The 22,411-nt window shown below is 35.6% G+C and overlaps 1 protein-coding gene across 2 annotated transcripts; it reads left to right on the top strand.

The window, feature by feature from the left end:
* Positions 1–12,431: 12,431 nt before the first annotated feature.
* Positions 12,432–22,004, top strand: Syt4 (synaptotagmin 4). 2 transcript variants are annotated; one of them, XM_070029247.1, is made up of 4 exons: positions 12,432–12,692; positions 15,411–16,225; positions 17,825–17,945; positions 19,257–22,004. In XM_070029247.1, the coding sequence occupies exons 1-4, from the start codon at positions 12,659–12,661 to the stop codon at positions 19,562–19,564; spliced, it is 1,278 nt and encodes a 425-aa protein (XP_069885348.1). In that variant the 5' UTR covers positions 12,432–12,658; the 3' UTR covers positions 19,565–22,004. The 2 variants fall into 2 exon arrangements, with proteins under 2 accessions (XP_069885348.1, XP_069885349.1); XM_070029248.1 differs by having other exon boundaries at positions 15,411–16,219.
* The last annotated feature ends 407 nt before the right edge of the window (positions 22,005–22,411 follow it).

Raw genomic sequence — 22,411 nt, forward strand, 5'->3', positions numbered from 1 at the left:
CACCGAGATTTCTTTCTGATTTATTAATCCTATCCAACATTTATTTAATTTTTAGTTATTTTAGTCATTTATTAATTCCAAAATAACTATATATTTGGGATCAAGGACAATAGTATAAGTCTTCTAAATTCTAATTTTCTGATCAATAGCTCCATGTTATCATCTCCTTCATCATGACCTTTTATGTTGTTTAATTTCTCCTTGGTTCAGTATAAATTTAGGCTTATTTTTCTTTAAATTGATTCCTGGAAATTGTTTATGGAAATATGTTCCATCTCAGTAAGGTATTAAGTTAGCTGATTGAGTTCCATTATCCTCTAGTAGCCTGCTTATGTGGGAAGGGAGGGGGAGGGCTTTACAAACACTGAGGAACTAAGCTGAATTTTACCGTTATTGTATTTCTCTAGGGCACAATACACTGCTCATGTTTTTTGCTTTTTAAAATATTTTTCTTCTCAGTGTAGTTCATCATTTGTCCAGAATACAGCCTGTGATGGTTAGTAAGACTCATTCCCATTGGTGAATAATACTTTTTGTCTCCTCACCCTCATGAGTCAGCTGAAATGTTCATTTTGTTCTATGCTGGCTCTCTTCCCAGCTTCTAAACTTCTTCTCTGCAAATTAATTTAATCATGTGTCCTGGTAGAAAAATCTCAGGATAAAGACCATTTCTCTCTTGTTTTTGGTACTCTAATCATTCTTTTCCTTGCTGCCTAGGTATTACCCAAGTCTAAGAATTGCTTCTCTAATCCTCTAAGGCATAGATTTAGAGTATAGATTTATATCTGTATAAATTTATATTTATATAGATTGATATTTATATCGGTAAGATTTATATCTATAAATCCTGATAGAAAAAGTGATTTGTAAAATGTTAACTTCACTCTTCCTCTCCTTCTCTTTTATCTTGGACATTGAAGCCCAGTTGCCTCATTAATTCCTAAACTCTCTAGACAAACATTTCAGTACATTTTATGTGACTTTCCAAGTGAACTCATTATCATTACAAAAAATAAGCCATTATAATCTGTGTGCACATTATTTTCTTTTTAAATTTTATTTTAGTGTAAAGATGTTGCACAGAGGGTTTACAGTTATATGAGTAAGGCAATGAGTGCATTGTTACCCCTTTCCTTGCTGTTCTCCCACTGTCCCTTCCCTCCCCTGCCTCCCACACTCCTCATCTCCTTCTCCCTCCCTGCAAAGTTGTAAAGTTTACTTCCAATATACTGCCTTGTGGGTATCATTATTGCAATGGGTCATCCTGTGTCCTTGTTTTACTATTTTGTTATTCCCCTTTCCCTCCCCAAATTAGATAAATGAATATACAAGTTACAGAGTACCAAAATCAAGTACAGTGACAACAGGGGATAGACCATAGGGGGAAGAACATACAAAGGAAACAAAAAAATCACATAGTACATTTAAAACAACAACAACAAGGAAAGACCTCTTGTGTCCATACCTTGAGGTTCATTTCACTTAGCATCTTCTTATATGGTACATAGCTTTTGAGTTTTTCAGCACATCTGATAAAATTATAATGCATGTATACTAATTATTGCAAATGAGGGAAACCATGGGACCTAAATTTCTTTTGGACCAGCTTACTTCACTTAGTATGATTTTTTTCCAACTTTTTCCATTTCCTAAATAATGGGGCAGTGTCATTCTTCCTGATGGAAGCATAGAATATATATTCCACATATTCTTGATCCACTCATCTTCTAGGGGCATCTGGTTTGGTTCCATATCTTAGCTCTGGTGAATAATTCTGTGATAAACATAGTTGTGTCAGTGGCTTTAATATGGCCTTGTTCATTTTCATTTGTGTAAATGCCCAGAAGTGGGATTGCTGGGTCATAGGGGAGCTCTATGTGGAGTCTTTTATTTTTATTTTTTATTTTATTTGTGAACATACTGTACAGAGGGGTTACAATTACATGGGCAGGATAATGCATACATTTCTTACCAAGCACTGCAGCCTCCTCCTTTGTTTACCCTTCACATCCCTTCCCAGCCTCCCCCCTACCCCCCCACCAGATCCTCCCCACCCCACTCACCGATGTTGTAAAGCTCGTTTTCGACATGACAACTTGTACTTCTCATTGTTGCAACAGGTCCACCTGTATCCTTAAACGACTTGTTTTTCCCCATCTCCTCCACAAGTTATACTGACATCAAATATAGTGAAAGCAGGGGTTATACTGTGGGGGAGGGACATACAAAGCAACAAAGAAATAATCTTATAAATGCGTTAGAAACACATGCATGAAAGAAAAAAACATTAAAATACATATCTAAGGGTTCATTTTCCTAACATCTATGTGGAGTCTTTTGAGGAACCTCCATATTGCTTTCCAGAGTGGTTGAACAAGTTTGCACTCCAACCAACAACGCAGTAGGGTTCCCTTTTGGCCACATCCCTTCCGGCATATGTTGTTATTCGATTTCTCGATTATAGCCATTCTAAATAGGATGAGATGGAATTTCAATTTGTTTTGATTTGCATTTCTTTTATGGCCAGAGAAGTTAAGCATTTCTTCATGTGTCTATTGGCCATTCTTCTTTCTTCTTCAGAGATGTTCTCTCTTTGAGTCTTTAGGCCACTTGTTAATGGAGCAGTTGTTTCTTTGAGGATTTGTTTTTTGGAGGATTTAATTTTTTGAGTTCTAATTATATTTTAGCTATGAGGCCCTTGTCTGTTGTACAGCTAGTGAAGAGCTTCTCACAGTCTGTGGGCTTTCTTTGCCATGCCGAAGCTCTGCAGCTTCATGCATTTGTCCAACCTTTCTTTGATTTGTTGTGTTTCTGGGTCTTTATTAAGAAAATTGCATCCTGTGCCAAGGAACCCTAGAGTTTCTCCTATTCGTCCTGTAATGTTTTCAGGGAGTCTGATTTTATTTCGAGGTCTTTGATTCATTTGGAGTTGATTCTGGTGCAGGGTGATATATAATGGTTTAATTTTAGTTTTCTAGACATGTTAAACCAATTTTGCCAGCACCATTTGCTGAAGAAGCTGTCTTTCTTCCACTATACTTTTTTTGGCTCCCTTATTGAAGATTTAGTAGCTATATGTCTGCAGGATCATTTCTGGGTCCTCAGTTCTATTCCATTGGTCTTCAGGTCTGTTCTTGTGCTAGGACCAACCTGTTTTGATTGCTATGGCCTTGTAGAAGAGTTTGAAGTCTGGAATTGTTATTCCACCAGTACGGTTCTTTCTGCTAAGGATTATTTTTGCTATTTGGGGTCTTTCATTGTTACATATGAATTTTTAGAGGTTGGGATATTGATGGCTATTGCATTGAATTTGTAGATAGCCTTTGGCGTTATTGCCATTTTCACGATGCTAATCCTCCCAATCTAGAAGCATGGGAGCTTTTTTTACTTTAGTTCTCCTTTAATTTCCTTTTTGGGTTTTTTTTAAAGTTTTCATCATAGGTCTTACACTTCTTCAGTTAATTCCTAGGGTTTTTTTTGAGGGGGGGGCTAATACAAAAGTAGTGGTTTTCCTGATTTCAGCTGTGCTATTCTTGTTATTGGCATAGAGGAAAGCCATTGATTTCTGAGGAGTAATTTTATACCCTGCTATTTTGCCAAAGTTTCGAAGCAGATTGAGCAATTTGGGATTGGAGTTCAGGGGTGCTTTAAATACAGATCATGACATCTGCAAAGATGGAGAGTTTTACTTCACCTTGCCTATTTAGATTCCCTTTATGTTTGTATTTTTTCTTATTTCTCTAGGTAGCCATTGTAATTCTAAATTGAAGAGGAGTGGAGAAAGTGGACATCCTTGTCTTGTTCCTGAGTTTACAGAAAATGGCTTTAGCTTTTCATCATTAAGTATAATGCTGGCTGTAGGTTTGTCATACACAGCTTGTATTATATTGAGAAATGTTCCCTGGATTCCTAGTTTCTCCAGAGCTTTCATCATAAAGGGGTGTTGGATCTTGTCAAATGCCTTTTCTGCATCTATTGAGATAATCATGTGGTTCTTATCATTTCTCTTGTTGATGTGATGAATTACATTAATTGATTTGCATATATTGAAGCAGCTTTGCATCCTTGAAATGAATCCTATTTGATCATAGTGTATGATTTTTTTGGTGACTTGTTGAAGTCAATTGGCCAGAATTTTGCAGAGAAATTTTGCATTGATGTTCATCAAAGAGATGGGTCCATAGTTCTCTTTCTCTGCTGAGTCCCTGCCTGGTTTTGGGATGAGGGTTATGATGGCTTCATACAAAGAGTTTGGTAGTGAACTTTCACTTTCAATTTCATTGAAGAGTTGGAGGAATATTGGTTTTAGTTCTGCTTTGAAGGCCTTTTAGAATTCAGCTGTGAACCCATCTGGTCCTGGACTTTTCTTGGATGGGAGGGCTCTTATTGCTATTTCTATTTTGATGCTTGCTTGGTATGGGTCTGTTAAATTTGTTTAAATCATATTTAATTTAGTTTGGGTACATCAGAATTTGCTAGAAATTCTACCATTTTATCCAGATTCTCAAACTTACTAGTATAAATGTTTGAGAAGTATTCCCTTATAGTGTTCTGAATCTTGGTTGTTTCTGTGGTGATGCTTCCATTCTCATCTCTGAGTTTGTTTATTTGGGTGTGTTCTCTTTTTTACCTGGTAAGATTTGTTACGGGTATGTCAATTTTGTTAATTTTTTTCAAAACACCAAGACTTTGTTTTGTTGATTCTTTCTATGGATTTTTTGGACTCTAATTCATTTAATTCTAAATCCATTTGTTACTGTCTACTAGATTGGGATTTGCCCTATTGCTCTTTTTCAAGGAGCTTCAGGTGCCTCGTTAAATTGTTGGTTTGAATTCTCTCTAATTTGTTGATGTTAGAACACAGAGCTATGAATTTTCCTCTTAGTACTGCCTTTGCTGTGTCCCAGAGGAGCTGGTAATATGTATGTTCATTTTTGTTAAATATCATGAATTTGAATTTCCTTGCTAATCTCTTCCATGATCCACTCATGGTTCAACAGTGTGTTGTTCAGCCTCCATGTGTTATAGGATTTTCATTGGTGGCATTTGGTGTTGATTTTGAATTTATTCCCTTGTGGTCGTAGAGAATGTAGGGAATAATTTCACTGTTTCTGTATTTGGACAAATTTGCTTCGTGGTCTATTTTAGAGAATGTTCCATGTGTTGCTGAGAAGAATGTGTATCCTGATGCTGCTGGGTGAAATATTATATAGATGTCTGTTAAATCTAGTTGGTCCATGCAGTTATTTAGATCTGTTGAGTTTTTGCTGAGTTGATCTATCCAGCGGGGAAAATGGTGTGTTAAAGTCACCAACATATAATTTGTGGAGGGGAAGGGAAAAAACAAATTGTTTAAATAGGGATACAGGTAGACCCATTGCAACAATGAGATGTACAAGATGTTATGTTGAAAATGAACTTTACAACTTTGGTGTGGAGGAGGGGGAGGAGGGGGTAATGAAGGGTGGGGGGAGATGGGAAGGGGAAACAAAGGAGGAAGCAACAATGCTTGATAAGAAATGCACTCCCCTAACATCAACTTATCTGACCTTTTCAGTTAATATAAATGAACCCTAAGATATGTATTCAAATGTTTTTTTTCTTTCATGCGATAGTTTCTAACACATTTATAAGATTATTACTTTGTTGCTTTGTATGTCCCTCCCCCATGGTATAACCCCTGCTTTCACTGTATTTGATGTTGGTATAATTTGTGGAGGGGAAGGGGAAAAACAAATCGTTTAAATAGGGATACAGGTGGAACCATCGCAACACTGAGATGTACAAGTCATTATGTCAAAAACAAACTTTATAACTTTGGTGGAGGGAGGGGGGAAGAGGTGTGGGTGGGGGGGTGGGGGAGGATGGGAAGGGATGGGAAGGGGAAACAAAGGAAGAGGCTACAATGCTTGATAAGAAATGTACTCATTATCCTGCCCATGTAATTGTAACCCCTCTGTACAGTATTTTCACAATTCAAAAAAAAGACTATGAGAAAACCATGAATAAAAAAAGAAATGCACTCATTACCTTGCCCATGTAATTGGAACCCCTCTCTATGGTATTTTCACAATGGAAAAAATAAAAATAAAAAAATAAAGTCACCAACAATCAATGTATTCAGATATATGTATAATTTTAGGAAAAGTACTGTTTCTTGGATACAATTGGGAACTTCAGTATTTGGCAAATAGATATTTAGTATTGTTATATCTGTCTGTAGGAGAGCTCCTTTTATTAGTACGTAGTGTCCTTCTTTATCTCTTCTCACTAATTTTAATTTGGAATGTATTTAATTGGATGTTAGGATTGCTACTCCAGCCTGTTTATGGGGGCTCGGTAGATTTTATTCCCGTCTTTCACTTTCAGAATGTGTTTGTTTTTGTAGGGAACGTGTATCTCTTGAAGACAGCATATAGATGGATCCTGTTTTTTGATCCAACTAGATATTCTGTCTTTTGATTGGAGCGTTAAGTTCATTAATATTAAGAGTTAGGATTGAGAGGTGTTTGATAATTCCTGCCATCTTATCCACCTTCTTAGGATCTGTGTCACCTAGGTTCTACCTATGTTTATTTGATTATTTGATTGAGGACTGTTTCTTTGCCTTCACTGTGTTCCTGTTGATTCTTTATGTGTAGGACATCTTTAAGTATCTTTTGTAGTGCCAGTTTGGTGGAGATACATTGTTTTAATTTTTCTTTGCTTTGGAAAGTTTATATTTTTCCCTCTGTTATGAAGGAGAGTTTAGCTGGGTACACTATTCTTGGTTGACAATTGTTTGTTTTAGGTTGTGGCATACTTCATTCCAGGCTCTTCTTGCTCTCATGGTCTCTTCTGAGTAATCTATAGTTATCCTGATTGGTTTTCCTTCATAGGTGATTGATCTTTTCTCCCTGACAGCTTTAAGTATCCTTTCCTTGGTTTCTGTTGATCCTGTGTGGATTACAATGTGGAGGTGGGATGTCCTGTTCTGGTCTGGTCTATTTGGTGTTCTAAAGGCTGCTTTTTTGTTGTCGTTGTTTTTAGTCATAGGGCTTGAACTCTGGGCCTGAGCTCTACCACTTGAGCCACAGAGCCACTTCCATTTTTCCGGTGGTTAATTGGTGATAAAAGTCTCAAGGACTTTCCTGCCTGGGCTGACTTTGAACTGTGATCCTCAGATCTCAGCTTCCTAAGTAGCTAGTATTACACTTGAGCCATAGGTTCCTGGCTACATTTTGGGTTTTGTGCCAGTCCTGGAGCTTGAACTCAGGGCCTCAACAATGTCCCTATTTTTTGTTCATTTTTATAATGATAAAGACATAAGATTTCCCTCTAGTTGCAGCCTACAACAAACATGAATATTACCCAGGCTTCCTATCAATCCTGCATAAGAATGTTTTTGTGGTGTTTATTTAATGAGAAAGCTATTGTTTGTTTATTCAATGCATAAATGCACTTATTTACTTCTTTCTTAGTGTGTTTTATTTTATACTTCTTCATTATAGTTTGTATCTTATAATACATTGTTGTAAGTTTTAAGTTAGTAACACTATTTTTTTTTATTGTTTTCATCAGTTCTGGGGTTTAAACTCAGGGCCTCCAGCTCTTATTAAGCTTTTCCTTCATTGAATGTGTTCATTTAACAATGAACAATGAATGCATTTGGGTCTCTAGTTCCAGATGTTGCAGGCTTATTTGAGATGTCTCATGGTTTTTTTATGCATCAACTGGCTTCTGAGCTACTGGCATCCATATTAATTTTAAATTTCATAGTAATCCTATATCAATGATTTGAACAATTTTCCATGTTCTTCAGATGTTTTCATGTCTTGAAATTTATTTTATTTTTAGAAATATTTTTTTAAATTGAACCTGGAATTAACATGATTTATATATGGCTAGAAGTAACAGTATATCTATTCAACTGTTATTTTTGTTTATTTATCTTTAACATTTATTAAAGAATCTTATGAATGTAGTGATCAGTTACTTGGAATGTAAGTAATAAAGTCCTTTAGTTTTTTATTGTCAATATTATATGTTCCTAAATGACACTGAATATCTTCTTTTTGACATAATCCTCATAGCTTTCAAGTTATATTTATTTTTATATCTGAATTGTAATAGAACTTCATACATTTTGTAAATTTCTTTACATTTTAGTAATTTTTATTTAAGCATTTATATTTTGAACTGTACATTTTACATTTTATTTATTTACCTTAATATAAGACATTACCTTGGTGCCAGTATATCTTTCATCCTTGCTTAGATGAATTTATTTTATTCATGTTACCTTTTTGATTTTTTTCATGATTATCTGCTTTTCATTATAACAATTTTTGGCTAGAAATACACACAGATATGTGTGTATTTGTGTTTGTATTTTAGCAATCTATTTGGTATCAGTATCTGTCCAAAATAATAGTGCTTACTTACTTTTACCATTTTTTTTTCTGACAGTTTGCACTTTGGGATTCAGTCTTGTTCAGTCTGCTTGCTGGGTGCTGCTCTACTACCTTGAAGCATGCCTCCAGCCCTGTGTTTTGGCTTTTTTTTGAAAGTGGAGTCTCTCTGACTTTCCTGGTCTAGCTTCAAACTGTGATTCTCTGGATCTCAGTATCCTGAATAACTAGCATTATAGACATGAGCCACTGGAGACCAGCTACCTTGACATTTTGAAAATAAATGTTGTCAAACAAAAATAATAGTTGTTAAATCTTCACTATTTAAGCAGACAATTCAATGTACTGCTATTCAACATTTCTCAACAAGTGTATATTGTTGATGCCAGGCTAAGAGAAATTTATAGGAACATATTGAAAGAGGAGAGCAAATATACAGGAATCACCATTAAACATCTTCAAGCTAACAGTAAAAGCACAAACATTAGACTGAATCTAGGTCAAATTCTTCTTGACATGTGAAGATCTGGTAATTGGATAAAAAAAAGTCATACCTTCAAGAAATATTGTGGAGTATTCAGGTTAACATTAGGGAAGGCCTTGCATTATGGTTTTGGAATGTATGAATGTAAATATCAAGAATATCTCAAGCTGGATTAAAAGATTTCAGCAATGGTAACACTAGAAGAATTTAAGATCATAAGAAATTCTTCCATGCTGGTAAGTTGGAAACCACATAATTTAAATGATTCCTCAGTACCGCATAAACAGAAAAAGCCTTAAGTGGTGCTGTGGCTCAAGTGGTAGAGTGCTAGCATTGAGCAAAAGAAGCTCAGGGACAGTGCCCAGGCCTAGGCTCAAGGACTGGCAAAAAAAAAATCTCAATTGATTCTTGTAGGAGTGAAAATCTATAAATCTATCCTAGTTACTTGCAAGGAAAGATTGAAATTATGCTACTGAATGAGTGGTTCACTAACAACAGATTGAATACCACTGATATCTGGGCTGTGAGCTATGGCTAGTCAAGTATTCTAGAAAACATTAGACAAAAGTCATATACATGCAATTATAATCAAATATGATATTTTTCAGTTTAGAAGACGATATATGGTTGAAACTATCATGTAAATGTATTTTTATTCAAAGGAAGGCAAGGTTACTTTTTATCATCTCGACCAATTTCTCTCCCTTCTTTCACTTAGCAAGAGCCCAATAGTAGTAGATATTTAATAATTGTTGACTGCAGGAAGAAGGAAGACATAGTGGATTTTTATCAAAGTTGGGAAGTCCAGTGTCATTTATGAACTCACATAGTAACTCCTGGCTATTTTAAAGAAAAATAAATTTAGAAATAGTAGAATGTTCTGGGGCCTCTGTGATGCTATCTAGAAAAGGATTTTTGCTGCTGTTTATCTTGAGTAAATTTGTAAGATAAATCTGTTTTATTAGCATCATTGCCAGGATTTCTTTCTGGAACCTTAAAACACCTAATTTTTCATCATCAGACAATTCAGTCAACTTTGCTGACATGCCAGAAAAATACTTCGATATTATTAATCAGAGTATTACTACAGATTGCTAGAGATCACTGTAACATAAAATTTTTTTTGCTTAACAAAAATTTCTAAACACATCAACCAGCACTTTTCATAGGAAGGAATGTTAAAAACACTATATAATTCATAAACTATATAAATAAACTTCATGAATCAGTTTACTGGATTAAATTAAATCAATTAATTGATTGAAATAGAATAAAAATATGCTATCAGTACTCTTTAATTCCAACTGAATTTCTGAAAACGTAATCAGATCAAGAGTTCTTTTAATTGAACCTCTGAGTGTATGAAGGTATTTGTAACCAGGAAAAAAATGAAGTGAAAAGTGAGCCACTAAAATCATGAAGTAAATCCTGCCTCCTGTATGGAACCCTGTTTCCCAGGGCAGAAACTTATTGGAGGCTGTGTGTTTTGGGTGGTGGAAATGTTGTTACCTAGCAACAACCCCTCCTTCTAACTCCCTGCTGCTGGAGTAAGACTGGTCATAATTGATTACTAGTTTGCTATATCTATAGAGAACAAGGTAATGATGTGGTAGGGCGTGATTCTCCATGCTAAGAAACATACCAATTTTTACATTTGATATTTCATGGAGTGCAGTTTGTCTAAAAGAATGTGTAATAGGTAAAGGACTATTCATCAAATGAAGATAAGAAGAAAGTTAGGTATTTTCTTAATAACATTTCTTTTCAGTTTACTTATAAAGTAAGCAAGAAAATCATTACTACAATAGTACTAGCTCTGGCAATAGATAACCTTATCACATGTCCTGAGAAATGAGACAGTATGGAATGAGTTAGAGGCTTGTAGACATATGAGTTAAATCACAGGTTTCAGACAGCATCTTAGTATCTGAAGGTATGATTAATGATATACTAATTTATGTATGACATAAACATAACATACTTATGTTTGTAACAAGTGAGCTTTGCCATATGTTAGCAAAAACTTAGCTAGAAAACATGTACTTCATTACAATCCATACTATAGATCCTTGTGTGGTATGCATCCCAGATAAATGCCACTCCCTCTTTCATGTAATGTATATTTATTTCTAATGGTTGTTCTAATCAGGTGCATGCATAACTCAAAAGGCAGGTGGTCTTAATGGAGGGGTAAGAACACTATCAAAAAGTCTACTGATGGAAAAATTAAATACAGGAAATTATTTTCTCTGTTTTTATAGCATGAAGATGTAAAGATTTTTTTAAGCAATCTGTTCAAAGAATGCTGAAATGCCAAGTATGTGGGAGCTATTAGAAAGGGGGAAAATAGAGACTTCAGTTTGTAAAATTTTCCATGATGCAAAAGACTGAAGCCAGCATCTCTCCAGACACAGTGCTGAGACTCAGGGCAACCATTTGCTCATGTGCAGAAAATTGTCTCTCATATTGTAGCTTTCTGTGTAGTTTTCCCCTAGTGCCACCTTTTTCTTCATCCCAGCATATATACTGAATCTTCCAGAACACAGGAATTCTTTGTGGAACAATTAATGATATTTGGAAGTCAAAAGCACAGTTGTCTCCTTTAGAAAACTGCTAAGCATTTGTCTTAAAAAGCCATACTCAAAAAAAAAAAAAAAAGAAAGAAAGCCATACTCTTCAGATTGTGGAATCATTATGTGCCCATATACTTTTCCCCAAGAATATCATGGTTCAGAAAAAAAAATCAATAATAAATATTATTTTAGGTTTTGGTCTAATCCTTCTTATTTGTCACAAACCTCAAGAGAGTCAGTGACTCTAAGTATAAATGTCATTCCAGGAGCACTGTCATTATATGGAAAGTTATTCCTGAGAGAGAGAGAGAGTGTGTGTGTGTGTGTGTGTGTATATATATACAGAAGGGATTATGCCCATCTGTTCCTAAGTACTTTAAGTGGTCAAATGTCAGATATTAAAGCGATGAGAGCTGACACACCAGCAAGGAGCCACAGCACCAGCAAAATATTCATACTTACAGTTTCCTAGATCATATGGGAGTCAAAGTGGGAAAGCGGACGTCTCATTCAAAATATTTCAATTTGCAGGGGATCATGCCCAACTACAGTAAGTGAAACCTGCATTTTATATGTCAAAGAATGACTGACGATTAAAAAAATTTCATAATGCCTTCCTCTTTTCTACAGTGAGGCAGTAATCTTTCCCTTTTGCTTCCTTTACCTGTCTCTATAAAATCATGATCTTCTGATAACTCAGATACACTCTAGCAGGTGATCAGGTTCATTTTTGAATTAGGAACTGACAACAATCAGGTTCAAGACGCATCTTTAAGTGCCTCTGTGTCCCCACAGAACAGCAAAGCAAGTATCTAGTAGTCTAACAGTTAAAATTATTGATGACAGCCTTCTGAATCCCCCAGAGAGGAGAGAGGAAGCAAGAAAGAGGGCGAGAAGGAGAGGCTGGGAGGGAGGAGGGGGGTGGGCAGGTGCTGATTTCAGCCCTGTAGCGTCAGCATTGCGTCAATTCGGGTTTCAGCCACGTCTGGAGTCTGGAGACGAGCTTTTCAGAAGAGCCAAAACAGGAACAGGGGTGGCAAATCACTGGGCGAGGGCGCGTGGACCTCCCTCCCTGCCTCCTCCTTCCTGTTCCAGGCGCCTATCCCCTGGGCTCTGTGCTGTTGTTGGGGAAAGAGAGCTTCACATTCAAGCAAGTGTATTAAGCCTGGGAGTTTCCGTTCAGCACCTCGGACAGAACACGCAGCAAAAAAATGGCTCCGATCACCACCAGCAGGGAAGAATTTGGTAAGCAAGTTGCTTAACTTAGAGCTGTGGTTGTTCCTTAAATACCGTGGGGTGGGCTGTGATTTTCCTCGCCCCCTCCTCCTCTGGATGTTGAATATATGTTTATATAATTTCCTTAAAGTAGTCAGTTAGAAAGGAAAAGGAGAGCGGCAGATGGTTAATTGTGGCTTTCTACTATCTCTTCCACCCTCCGTATCTGTCTGCTTAAAACTGCTTTCTGTTAGGGGGATTGTACCTTCCAGAAGTTCCTAATCGTTCCGGGAGCTCTGTAGATTGCAGCCAGCGCTGAGTATAGGAAAAGGCGTCTGTTGTTCACATTCTGGGTTCATTTGTTTTGTAGATTATTCTTGTTTGTAGGTAGCAGACCTTTTTAGGGGGAGGCACATAGGCTGGCGGTTACATAAGAGTTTGAGCTTGTAAAGAATAACCTGTATTTGAAATGTATAACTGTATAAATGAGCCTGTGTGTGTGTGTGTGTGTGTGTGTGTGTGTGTGTGTGTGCATTACAGTTAAGATAGTACAGTTAAGGGACTTAGGGAATGAACTAGCTCAGCCCATTTATTTCACTGTGAGCTAACAGAGAGACCAGGGCAGGGCTACAGGATGCACAGTCTGCTAAAAGGAATTGGAAACTTAAATTGTGGCTTCTGTGTACTTGTTTACTATTCCTTCAAATTTTTGCACTATGGATTTCCTTGTATGATTCAATAACTTAGATGTACTTCTTAGAATAAACAAGTAGTCTGTTTAGAGCCAATTATATTTCCAAGGCAAGAGATCAGAATTTTGCTTGTTTATTTTAAACGGACTGGTGTAGAAGTTTATGATTAAGAGTGATATGCATGGATCTGTGATAATTGTTGCTAATCTGAATGGAATCACCATGATCTTTGCCTCAAAACCTTAAGACCTTATTGGTAGAGGAATTCTGGCAGTATTTGAGTCCATGTTGTCTTGAAAGCTTAGCTATTTGATATAAGTGTTAAATAGGGACAATTTTTGGTTTCAGACTCATATGTGATTTTTCAAAGATCCTTCCATGGGTAGGTTTATTTCTTTGGGATGTTTATACCCAATTTTTGTTCTGATTCAAAGACTGTCTAGAAGTGAGGTATCTTCTGAGACTGTATTAGTGAAAATGTGTTGTACCTTTTCAGTTTACTTAGAAAATAGTGTTTTTCCACTGCTTTTATTGTTCTTGCATTAGCTGGAAAATCATCTCAGTTCATGAATCTGCTTTTAGTCCCTGGCCTGAGTGTCCAAGAGTGGGGACGTTTACCCTCCACAAAGACTTAAATCGAACAGAAAACTGGAAGCTGATGTTAACTTCAGTTGATTATTTTAACTCTGGCCTTACTCTTTTTCTGTGTCATTCACTTTTCCTATTTAGGAAATGTAAAGCTTTTTTTTCATTTTTACAAGATTCAGTTTCTTCATATCATTTAACTGCAGAAAATTTTAATTGATATTGGGTTGATTTCCTTTTGTATACTAGTTATTTTTGTTGTTTTTTCAGTTTTATTTATTTTTTGGTTCAGTTTGATGATGAGATAGAGAGGTTACTTTGGAAGATGAAAAAGAGTATAACAAAAGATTGGTCTTTTGGTTTTAAGAATTTTTAACCCTTTTCTATCTAGGACTTTTAGCCATGCTGCTCACTGAAGTAAAATTAGATGGGACTAGGATTCAATTTTTATATTATTGCATTAGTTATACTCACTTCAAATATTTTAAACATTGACTTAATTGATACTCTATGGCTAGTGGTAGCAGTACTGCTTTTATGTACAGAGTGTTAGTCATTTGTCTGAGAAATATGCTTATAGATGAAATTTGCCATATGGAAATATGCTAAGAAAAATCAGTTTCACTAAAATTATACTTATATGTATTTATTCCTCTCATTACATGCTAGGAGTCCTGATGACTTTATAGCAATTGTTCTGTTTTAATCTACTTTGAATTAATTTTCACTGGATATTTCAATATTTGAAGAATTTTAGATTCACATAGGAGATTGTAGTATACTAAATTAAATACCACTAGTATCTTATAGCTTTAAGTATTTTGTTATTTTCTTCAATATAAGTACATCTTTTGCTACTGCTTCATAATTGAGATGAGTATTTTTAATCAGTTTGTGTCGATAGTATATAGCTCCCATTAAAAAAAATCAACTATGTAAACCACTGAATTTCTAGATGCTTGCTTCTTGAAACCTGGATTAATAAGGAAGTATAAAAATATAGAATTTATTTGAAGCACATGCATTGAAGGCTCCATAGTCAGTAAGAATTGATGCTGTTGGAAAGCCTTGAAATGTCAATGCAAAAGTAATGAAATTAGTACTGACCCCATCATCGTGTAGGTGGCTCTTGTTTTCTGAGAAAGCCAATAGGTCAGGGTTATTAAGCATGCCTCTGCCTCCATACATGACCCAGATCCCATTTCATCTTCTCATTTGATCCATAAAAAAAACCTACTGAGATGAAGGTTCTTCTATCATTTTGTATTTTTATTATACTGTGTGTCACCCAAGAAATGTGTATATCCCTGAAGTTAGTGTGAAATGGGTCTAGAGCTCACGCCCAGAACTGTTGGAAAGTAATTCTGTCTGTCTAGGCTGTAGCAATTGCTAACTCTGTTATGCTTTTCCAAGAGTCTCATATTTCTGCTCTGTGCCTTTAATGTATGTTATTGGTCACTTGATTTTTCAGACGAAATTCCCACAGTGGTGGGGATCTTCAGTGCCTTTGGCCTCGTCTTCACAGTTTCTCTCTTTGCCTGGATCTGCTGTCAGAGAAAATCATCAAAGTCCAACAAGACTCCTCCATACAAGTTTGTACATGTGCTTAAAGGAGTTGATATTTATCCTGAAAACCTAAATAGTAAAAAGAAGTTTGGAGGAGATGAAAAGAAGGAAGTCAAGAATAAGCCAGCTGTGCCAAAGAATTCACTGCATCTTGATCTTGAGAAGAGAGATCTCAATGGCAATTTCCCCAAAACAAATGTCAAAGCTTGCAGCCCTCCTGATCTGGATAGTGTAACCCACAAGGTCTTTCCAGAAGGAGAAAAAGAGGCAGTGTCCCCTGATAGCCTAAAATCCAGCACTTCCCTTAGTTCAGAAGAGAAACAAGAGAAGCTGGGAACCCTCTTTTTCTCCTTAGAGTACAACTTTGAGAAGAAAGCCTTTGTGGTGAACATCAAAGAAGCTCGTGGCTTGCCAGCCATGGATGAACAATCCATGACCTCTGACCCCTACATCAAAATGACGATCCTCCCAGAGAAGAAGCACAAAGTGAAAACCAGAGTGCTGAGAAAGACCTTGGACCCAGCTTTTGATGAGACCTTCACATTCTATGGGATCCCCTACACTCAGATCCAAGAGCTGGCTCTGCACTTTACCATCTTGAGTTTTGACAGGTTTTCCAGAGATGATATCATTGGAGAAGTCCTTATGCCTCTTACAGGAATTGAATTGTCTGATGGAAAAATGCTAATGACCAGAGAGATCATCAAGAGAAATGTTAGGGTAATTTACTTTGAGTGCTAATGTGTTTAGAAACAATCTGTAATGCAGGTTTCTATTACAATGATAAGTTTTTACCGATCATCCCCACCATGTGAAGTTTCATTGTTATTAGTTATAATTTGAGAACAAGGGAGTAGAGGAAATGAATGAAAATACAACCCATATCTGTAATTCCTAAAGATATCATATAAACAGGCATATTTTCTCCTGCTTAAACAAGATTTACATTGTTTTGTTAATTTGCATTATAAGCATTTCAGTAACGATAGCTACTTTAACACTGATGTGAAAATTACTTAATCAACAAACCTAATAATATTTCAAGGTCGGCATAATTGAATTTGAAATTGATATTTAAAATTGAATACTTTTTTCAGCAGTCCTTTGGGCTTTGGTTGGATTTCTTTTCAAAGGAGAGGTCATCATTTTATATTAAATTATGAATGCCTGTCTGTGTGGAGCAATAGGAAGTGGATTAATCTGACTTTCTGTTTAAACTACTTTGGGATCTCTGAGATCACTAGAAAATGACAAAACATTGATTGAATAAATTTAACCCTGTTTCCATTAAAAAATACAGAACTGCATTAATTCTTATGGCACAATGCCATACAATTTGTATATGTAAAGTTCAGAACAACTTTCAAACTTATTATGAGCCTCTCCTTTCCTTGTGTGTGTGGAAGTTAATGAAAGTCAAGGGATGTTAACACACCTAGTTTGAGATACCAGGCTGATGAGTGGCATGGTAAGATGAATGATGTATATGTCTCCTGCTCTAATTGCCCTGGGAGTGCCTAAGCACACAGCTACTCTATGTCAGCTTTGGCATAAATATGTTACAATTCCAAGAGTTCTTTCTCAGTAACAGGCCCCAAGTTAACATTTGGTACTTATAGTTAAAACTTATATTTGAATCTTTAGTTGCACATCCTAATATAATTGAAATGTAAATTATATCTAAGTATCCTGCAAGGAAAGATATTATGACACTGTCTAATAGGAACATTATAAATATAGAGACAATATTCTTCAATACTTAAATTTAAGATTTTTTCCTTAGATTAAAGGGATGCTTGAGGTAAGGAAATGGTCAACAATTTTAATGCCATCACAATTCTGGAGAGATGATGGGTGGGAGTCAGAATATTATTTGATTTGGATTCAAATTCCTGTATCAGTACACAAGAATTTGAAATCAAGTTTGCCACATTATTCATGATGTTATTCACAGTGCTTCAAAGGATTGGGTAAGTTTTTATTAATATTAGTAACTTCAAAGACTGGATAGATCTGTTAAATAGCAAGAGCCCAGTGGAGTATAATCTAAATATCCTTTAATTATTTTTTTTAAAATAATGGGTGTGGCCAACTTCTTGAATTCTGAAATTCCTAAAAGAACCACAAGATGGCAGGCAATGGTTTTTAGGCCGAACAGCACAAAAGCTTTTAGTTACTCATAGATGACATATGTATTAAAGAAGTTTGTTAAATTTAAATAAGAATGTCATTATAGTGCTGTAAAATTTTTGCTTAATATACCAACTTCAAACTTCAAAATATAATAACAATACTTGTACTGCATTTTTCATTGTTCAGAAGTCCTCTGGCCGGGGCGAGTTACTGATCTCTCTCTGCTACCAGTCCACCACAAATACTCTCACTGTGGTTGTCTTAAAGGCTCGACACCTGCCTAAATCTGATGTGTCTGGACTTTCAGGTAAGCAAACTTCCAAAATACTCAGGTTCCATCTATAAGTGAGCAGTGCATGAACAACATACTTAACTATTCACATTGGTCGGTTATTTTATTTTTAGTTTTATTTACATTCACAAATGATAGAATTATTTGTTCTTTTTATCATCTTTTGAAATTATAATGTGAGTCAGATGTTACCATTAGTAAGAAAAACATCAGTATAATTCTAAATTATCAGACAAAGCCAGTGTGTAGTAAATATCTGATGGATGGGGTTGAGACAGAAGAAACACTGAATTACGAGGTGAGAGATCATGACTAAAAGTACCAAGATGGAAATAACATTAGCTAAAGGGAAAAGTTTAATTTGGTTAGTTTAAATGGGCCCAATTATTCTATTTAAAAGTTTTCTTTTACTATATTATATCTAATGTTTCATAATAGTTAACATATTTTACAATTAGATTTTAGGTTTTCCACTAAGTCTTAGAAAACAAACACAACCCCCTTGTAAAGAATTATGAAAAAGAATATAGACTATGGGTTAAAATGATCTAAATTCCAACCCTGACCTACTCATTTCTAAACAGATTATCCTTATCTATATTTAAAATATTCCTTATATATTGGAATAATAATATAATGCTGAGGAGTACTTTGAAACTTACAAGTATATATTTTATTACAAAGTCATCTAGTATTATGTTTTCTTTTAGTGAAGAAAGTTGGAGGTATGGTCTTAAAGTTTTTACTAAAATTAATTCATATGTTGTGGTGGGAAAAAAACTAAAACAATATAGTGAAATATATGGCAGAGTAGCATAATCTTAAAATCCACACAGTAAAGTTGACATGAGAAGTTTAACTGTGGGAAACAGCAAACCCAATAAAAGAGTAATAAATAACAGAAAAATAAAAGTAAAGACCTAGCCACAGTGGACTCCAAGTTCCCAACCTATGGAAAAAACGAGCATCAATTCAGCGTGCTTACATATGAAGTATGTGTTTTAAAGAACTACTTCATTTTGTTCAACAAGTTATTCATTATTATCATATGTCCACAGGAAGTTCTATTTTCTTCTTGATGAGACTATCTTTTTCTAGATTGATAATTCCTTCCCTGGTTTTAAACTGCTTTTCTCTTTTATTGTATAATCACCTTATTTTCAATCGTGTTAACAAGAGACAGACCAAACCTTATCTGTATCCAGTCTCTCTTTCACTGTTCCTACGGTGTAGGGGGCAGGCTGTGTTTGCTAAGGGCATGATGACCTTGAGATTAGACCTGCAGCTGGACTTGCTTGTGGTAATGCCTGTTGTCTACTCTTTCAGATCCCTATGTAAAAGTGAATCTGTACCATGCCAAAAAGAGAATCTCCAAAAAGAAGACGCACGTGAAGAAATGTACCCCCAATGCGGTGTTTAACGAACTGTTTGTGTTCGATATTCCTTGTGAGAGTCTTGAAGAAATAAGTGTGGAATTTCTAGTTTTGGATTCCGAGAGAGGGTCCCGAAATGAAGTGATTGGGCGGTTGGTCCTGGGTGCAGCAGCCGAAGGAACGGGTGGGGAACACTGGAAGGAAATCTCTGACTTCCCCCGGAGACAGATTGCCAAGTGGCACATACTTTGTGATGGTTAGCATCCTAGTCATGTGCTGACACTGAAGGGATTTTACTAAGCGAGGAACAATTTTCTTTCTTATGTGTGATTGTAAGCTTGTGACTCAAGCTATCATTTTTTTCTTTTTTGATAGAGGTGGATTGAATTAGCATAACAGAAAGTAATGTAAATGTGTATCATGATACTTTCCCCTTTATTAGAGAAGTTGGATAAGTCATCATAATACATTCATTTTCCCTGTAGTGCTATAAATGGGGATAGCCAAGCCTTTAATGAGCACTCTACCATAATCCCAAGCCCTGGATGTGCTATAGAGCTGACCACATCATTCAAATGTGTCCTGAGACATCCATGTGGTTCAGTAATACAATTTTTAAAAAACGGAACATACAGAAATATATCCATTTTTTTTCTCCTTAAGGCTGGAGAAATCAAATTTTCTTTAAATCCAAAGACATTACAGAAATCTTCTCTAGTATGTTTTTGGTTATTTGTGTCATGTGTAAATGGTTGTTCTACATAGACAAGTATCTGCTCATTTCACTTTGGTTTCTAATCATTTTGATCCAATTTTATAAGGGGAGTTACTTAGGCTCCTTTTGAAAGGACAGTGAACAAGCTGAGAAATCATCTTATCAAAGGGCTGATTTGAGAACACTGTGGCTGACATATGATTTTTTTCTGACCCTAAAGTGACATGTGAGTCAAATGTAAAATAGAATCCCACATAAGAATCATGGGCCTTGAATTATTCACTGCCTATCATACTCTCATTGTGGCCTGAGAAACTCCCATTAACCTTTGTGAAGTTGTTGAATTAGTGAGTGGATAAAGAAACGTTCAGCTAGAAATTCAGTTAGAAATGCAATTTTCTTGTATGGAAAATGTACAGTGTAGTGTACAAGTGAATATCCAAGGCCATCCTTTCTGTCCAGAGTGGGTGTGGCACCAAAGTCTTTGTTTACTTTATTCTTTCCTGGAAAGCATTACACAATTCAAAAAGCAAAAGAAGACTGTGACATTTTTTACATTGACATACTGAAACCAATGAACTGAGGAAGAAGTCTAAAGTAAGACTTGAAGAGAAATCCTAACATAATATACATGTTGACAAACTATAGTTAAGCTGTCAAATTAGCACAACATAGTATGCTTTTCACTATGGTTTCTAGGCTAATTTGTCCTGAACTATCGTCATAAAATAGTTTACAGATTTGTGTCTTGTACTCTTTTTGCAGTGCCAGGGTTCTGGAATTCATTCAAACCCTGTTAGTGAAAAGCAGTGCCCTTGTGATTATTTGGAAAGAATCAGTTAAAGGGTAATGTCGCTCTTTGTGTTTTTAGATAAGTATGGGTGAGATTCGGGTACAGCTGAATTCTTAAATATGCAAGTTAGAAATAAAGTCTAATAAAAACAATTTACACTTTGAGTCAGGTTTTGTGTCAGTATTTCAGCAGTTTTTGAAAGCGTGTTTGATATCAGTGTTTGTATATTCAATGAAAATGCATTTTCCACACAATCTTATACCTGCTTTTTATGACTATATCTAGTATAAAGAATACATGTTATACATTCTACCTACATGTACAAAGAATGCAAGCCAAGCTCTTTTCTTTTGTGCTTTAAGGTGATTTGAGGACTAAACATGAATAGTCCATGGTCATGTTTTCCATTCCACTAAGGAGTCATTTCACAGCATCTTGGTCCAGTTGGCATTTCTGTGAAAACATCATAGAATGGGCTGTAGTGGGTGTGAAAAGTGGAGATGTGAAAAATGGCCTTTGTGTGTATGTATATTGGTATGGTAGGCCATGGACTGGAGTACAATAAAAATATCCTATGGAACTAGCCAGGAGTTAAAGGAATTAAGGGTGGTCACAGCTGTATAGTATGTCTATTGGAAGAGGGTGATTTTTTTTTAAGTAGAACAACAAAATCAACCAATACTTAAAAATTCCAATGGATAATTTGTAAATAGCTTTTAATTTTTACAACTTGAAGTGTTCTGAGTGTGAAAAGTTGAGTAACACTATTTGCAACTGGTTTTAAGAAAAAGAAAAAAAAGAAGAGAAAAGTAAGGAAGGAGTAAAGGAAGGAAGGAAATGAAACAGGCCAGGGAGAGAGGTGATCTTATCATTTATGAAAATTGTACTGTTTTATAATGTATTGCGATATTAATGTGAATATCTTGAATTCAGTTACAAATTCTGCAGTGTTACTTAAAAATGTAAATTAATTGTTTGTCTTCTTAGCCAATCCAACCACCCTAGTGGGGAGGTGTCCATGTTTGAAGAACCGTGTAACTCAGTAACTGACTTGTTCTGATGTTGTAGCTCAATAGAAGTGATTTGGAAGGAAGCATGGTGTACGAGATGGTGTCTGTCCCTTTGTGCCAGCTCTGTATGATGTTTGTAAGATCATGTTTGTAAGACATGAATAAATTGCTGCTTTTGCTCAACTTTATTTCAACTCAGATTTTTTTTGCCATAAAACCCTGTAATAAGCCTTTTTCTGAATTTGTTTTTATTTTAGTTTTTATGGTTATTGTAGAATTGACACACAGAGGAGGTACAGTTACATGAGTCAGGTAATGACTAATGAGTATTTTGAACCATGTCTCCTCTCTACTCACTCTCTCCTGTTTTTTTTTCCTCCCATTCCCACCCACAAGATATAGCTCATTTTCTACATAGTGTCTAGTATCACTGTTTTATTTGTTCACCCTTTGTTCCACCTTTTCTGTGCCCTCCCAAATACAAATAAACCAACAATCAAGACAAAAGGAAAAGAAAAACCAAGTAAAAAATGTCTCTTCTTTCCTTTTCTAGGAGTTCATTCAATAGAATATTAGTTTATATGATTATC

Source organism: Dipodomys merriami, unplaced genomic scaffold, assembly GCF_024711535.1.
Source record: "Dipodomys merriami isolate MVZ:Mamm:240054 unplaced genomic scaffold, mDipMer1.0.p SCAF_2, whole genome shotgun sequence".
In the NCBI taxonomy this organism is placed as follows: domain Eukaryota; kingdom Metazoa; phylum Chordata; class Mammalia; order Rodentia; family Heteromyidae; genus Dipodomys; species Dipodomys merriami.

Coding starts and splice junctions, on each gene's coding strand:
- Syt4 (XM_070029247.1), top strand. CDS start 12,659: ATGGCTCCGATCACCACCAGCAGGGAAGAATTTG. Junction 12,693..15,410: donor CACCAGCAGGGAAGAATTTG/GTAAGCAAGTTG, acceptor TTGATTTTTCAG/ACGAAATTCCCACAGTGGTG. Junction 17,946..19,256: donor TGATGTGTCTGGACTTTCAG/GTAAGCAAACTT, acceptor CTACTCTTTCAG/ATCCCTATGTAAAAGTGAAT.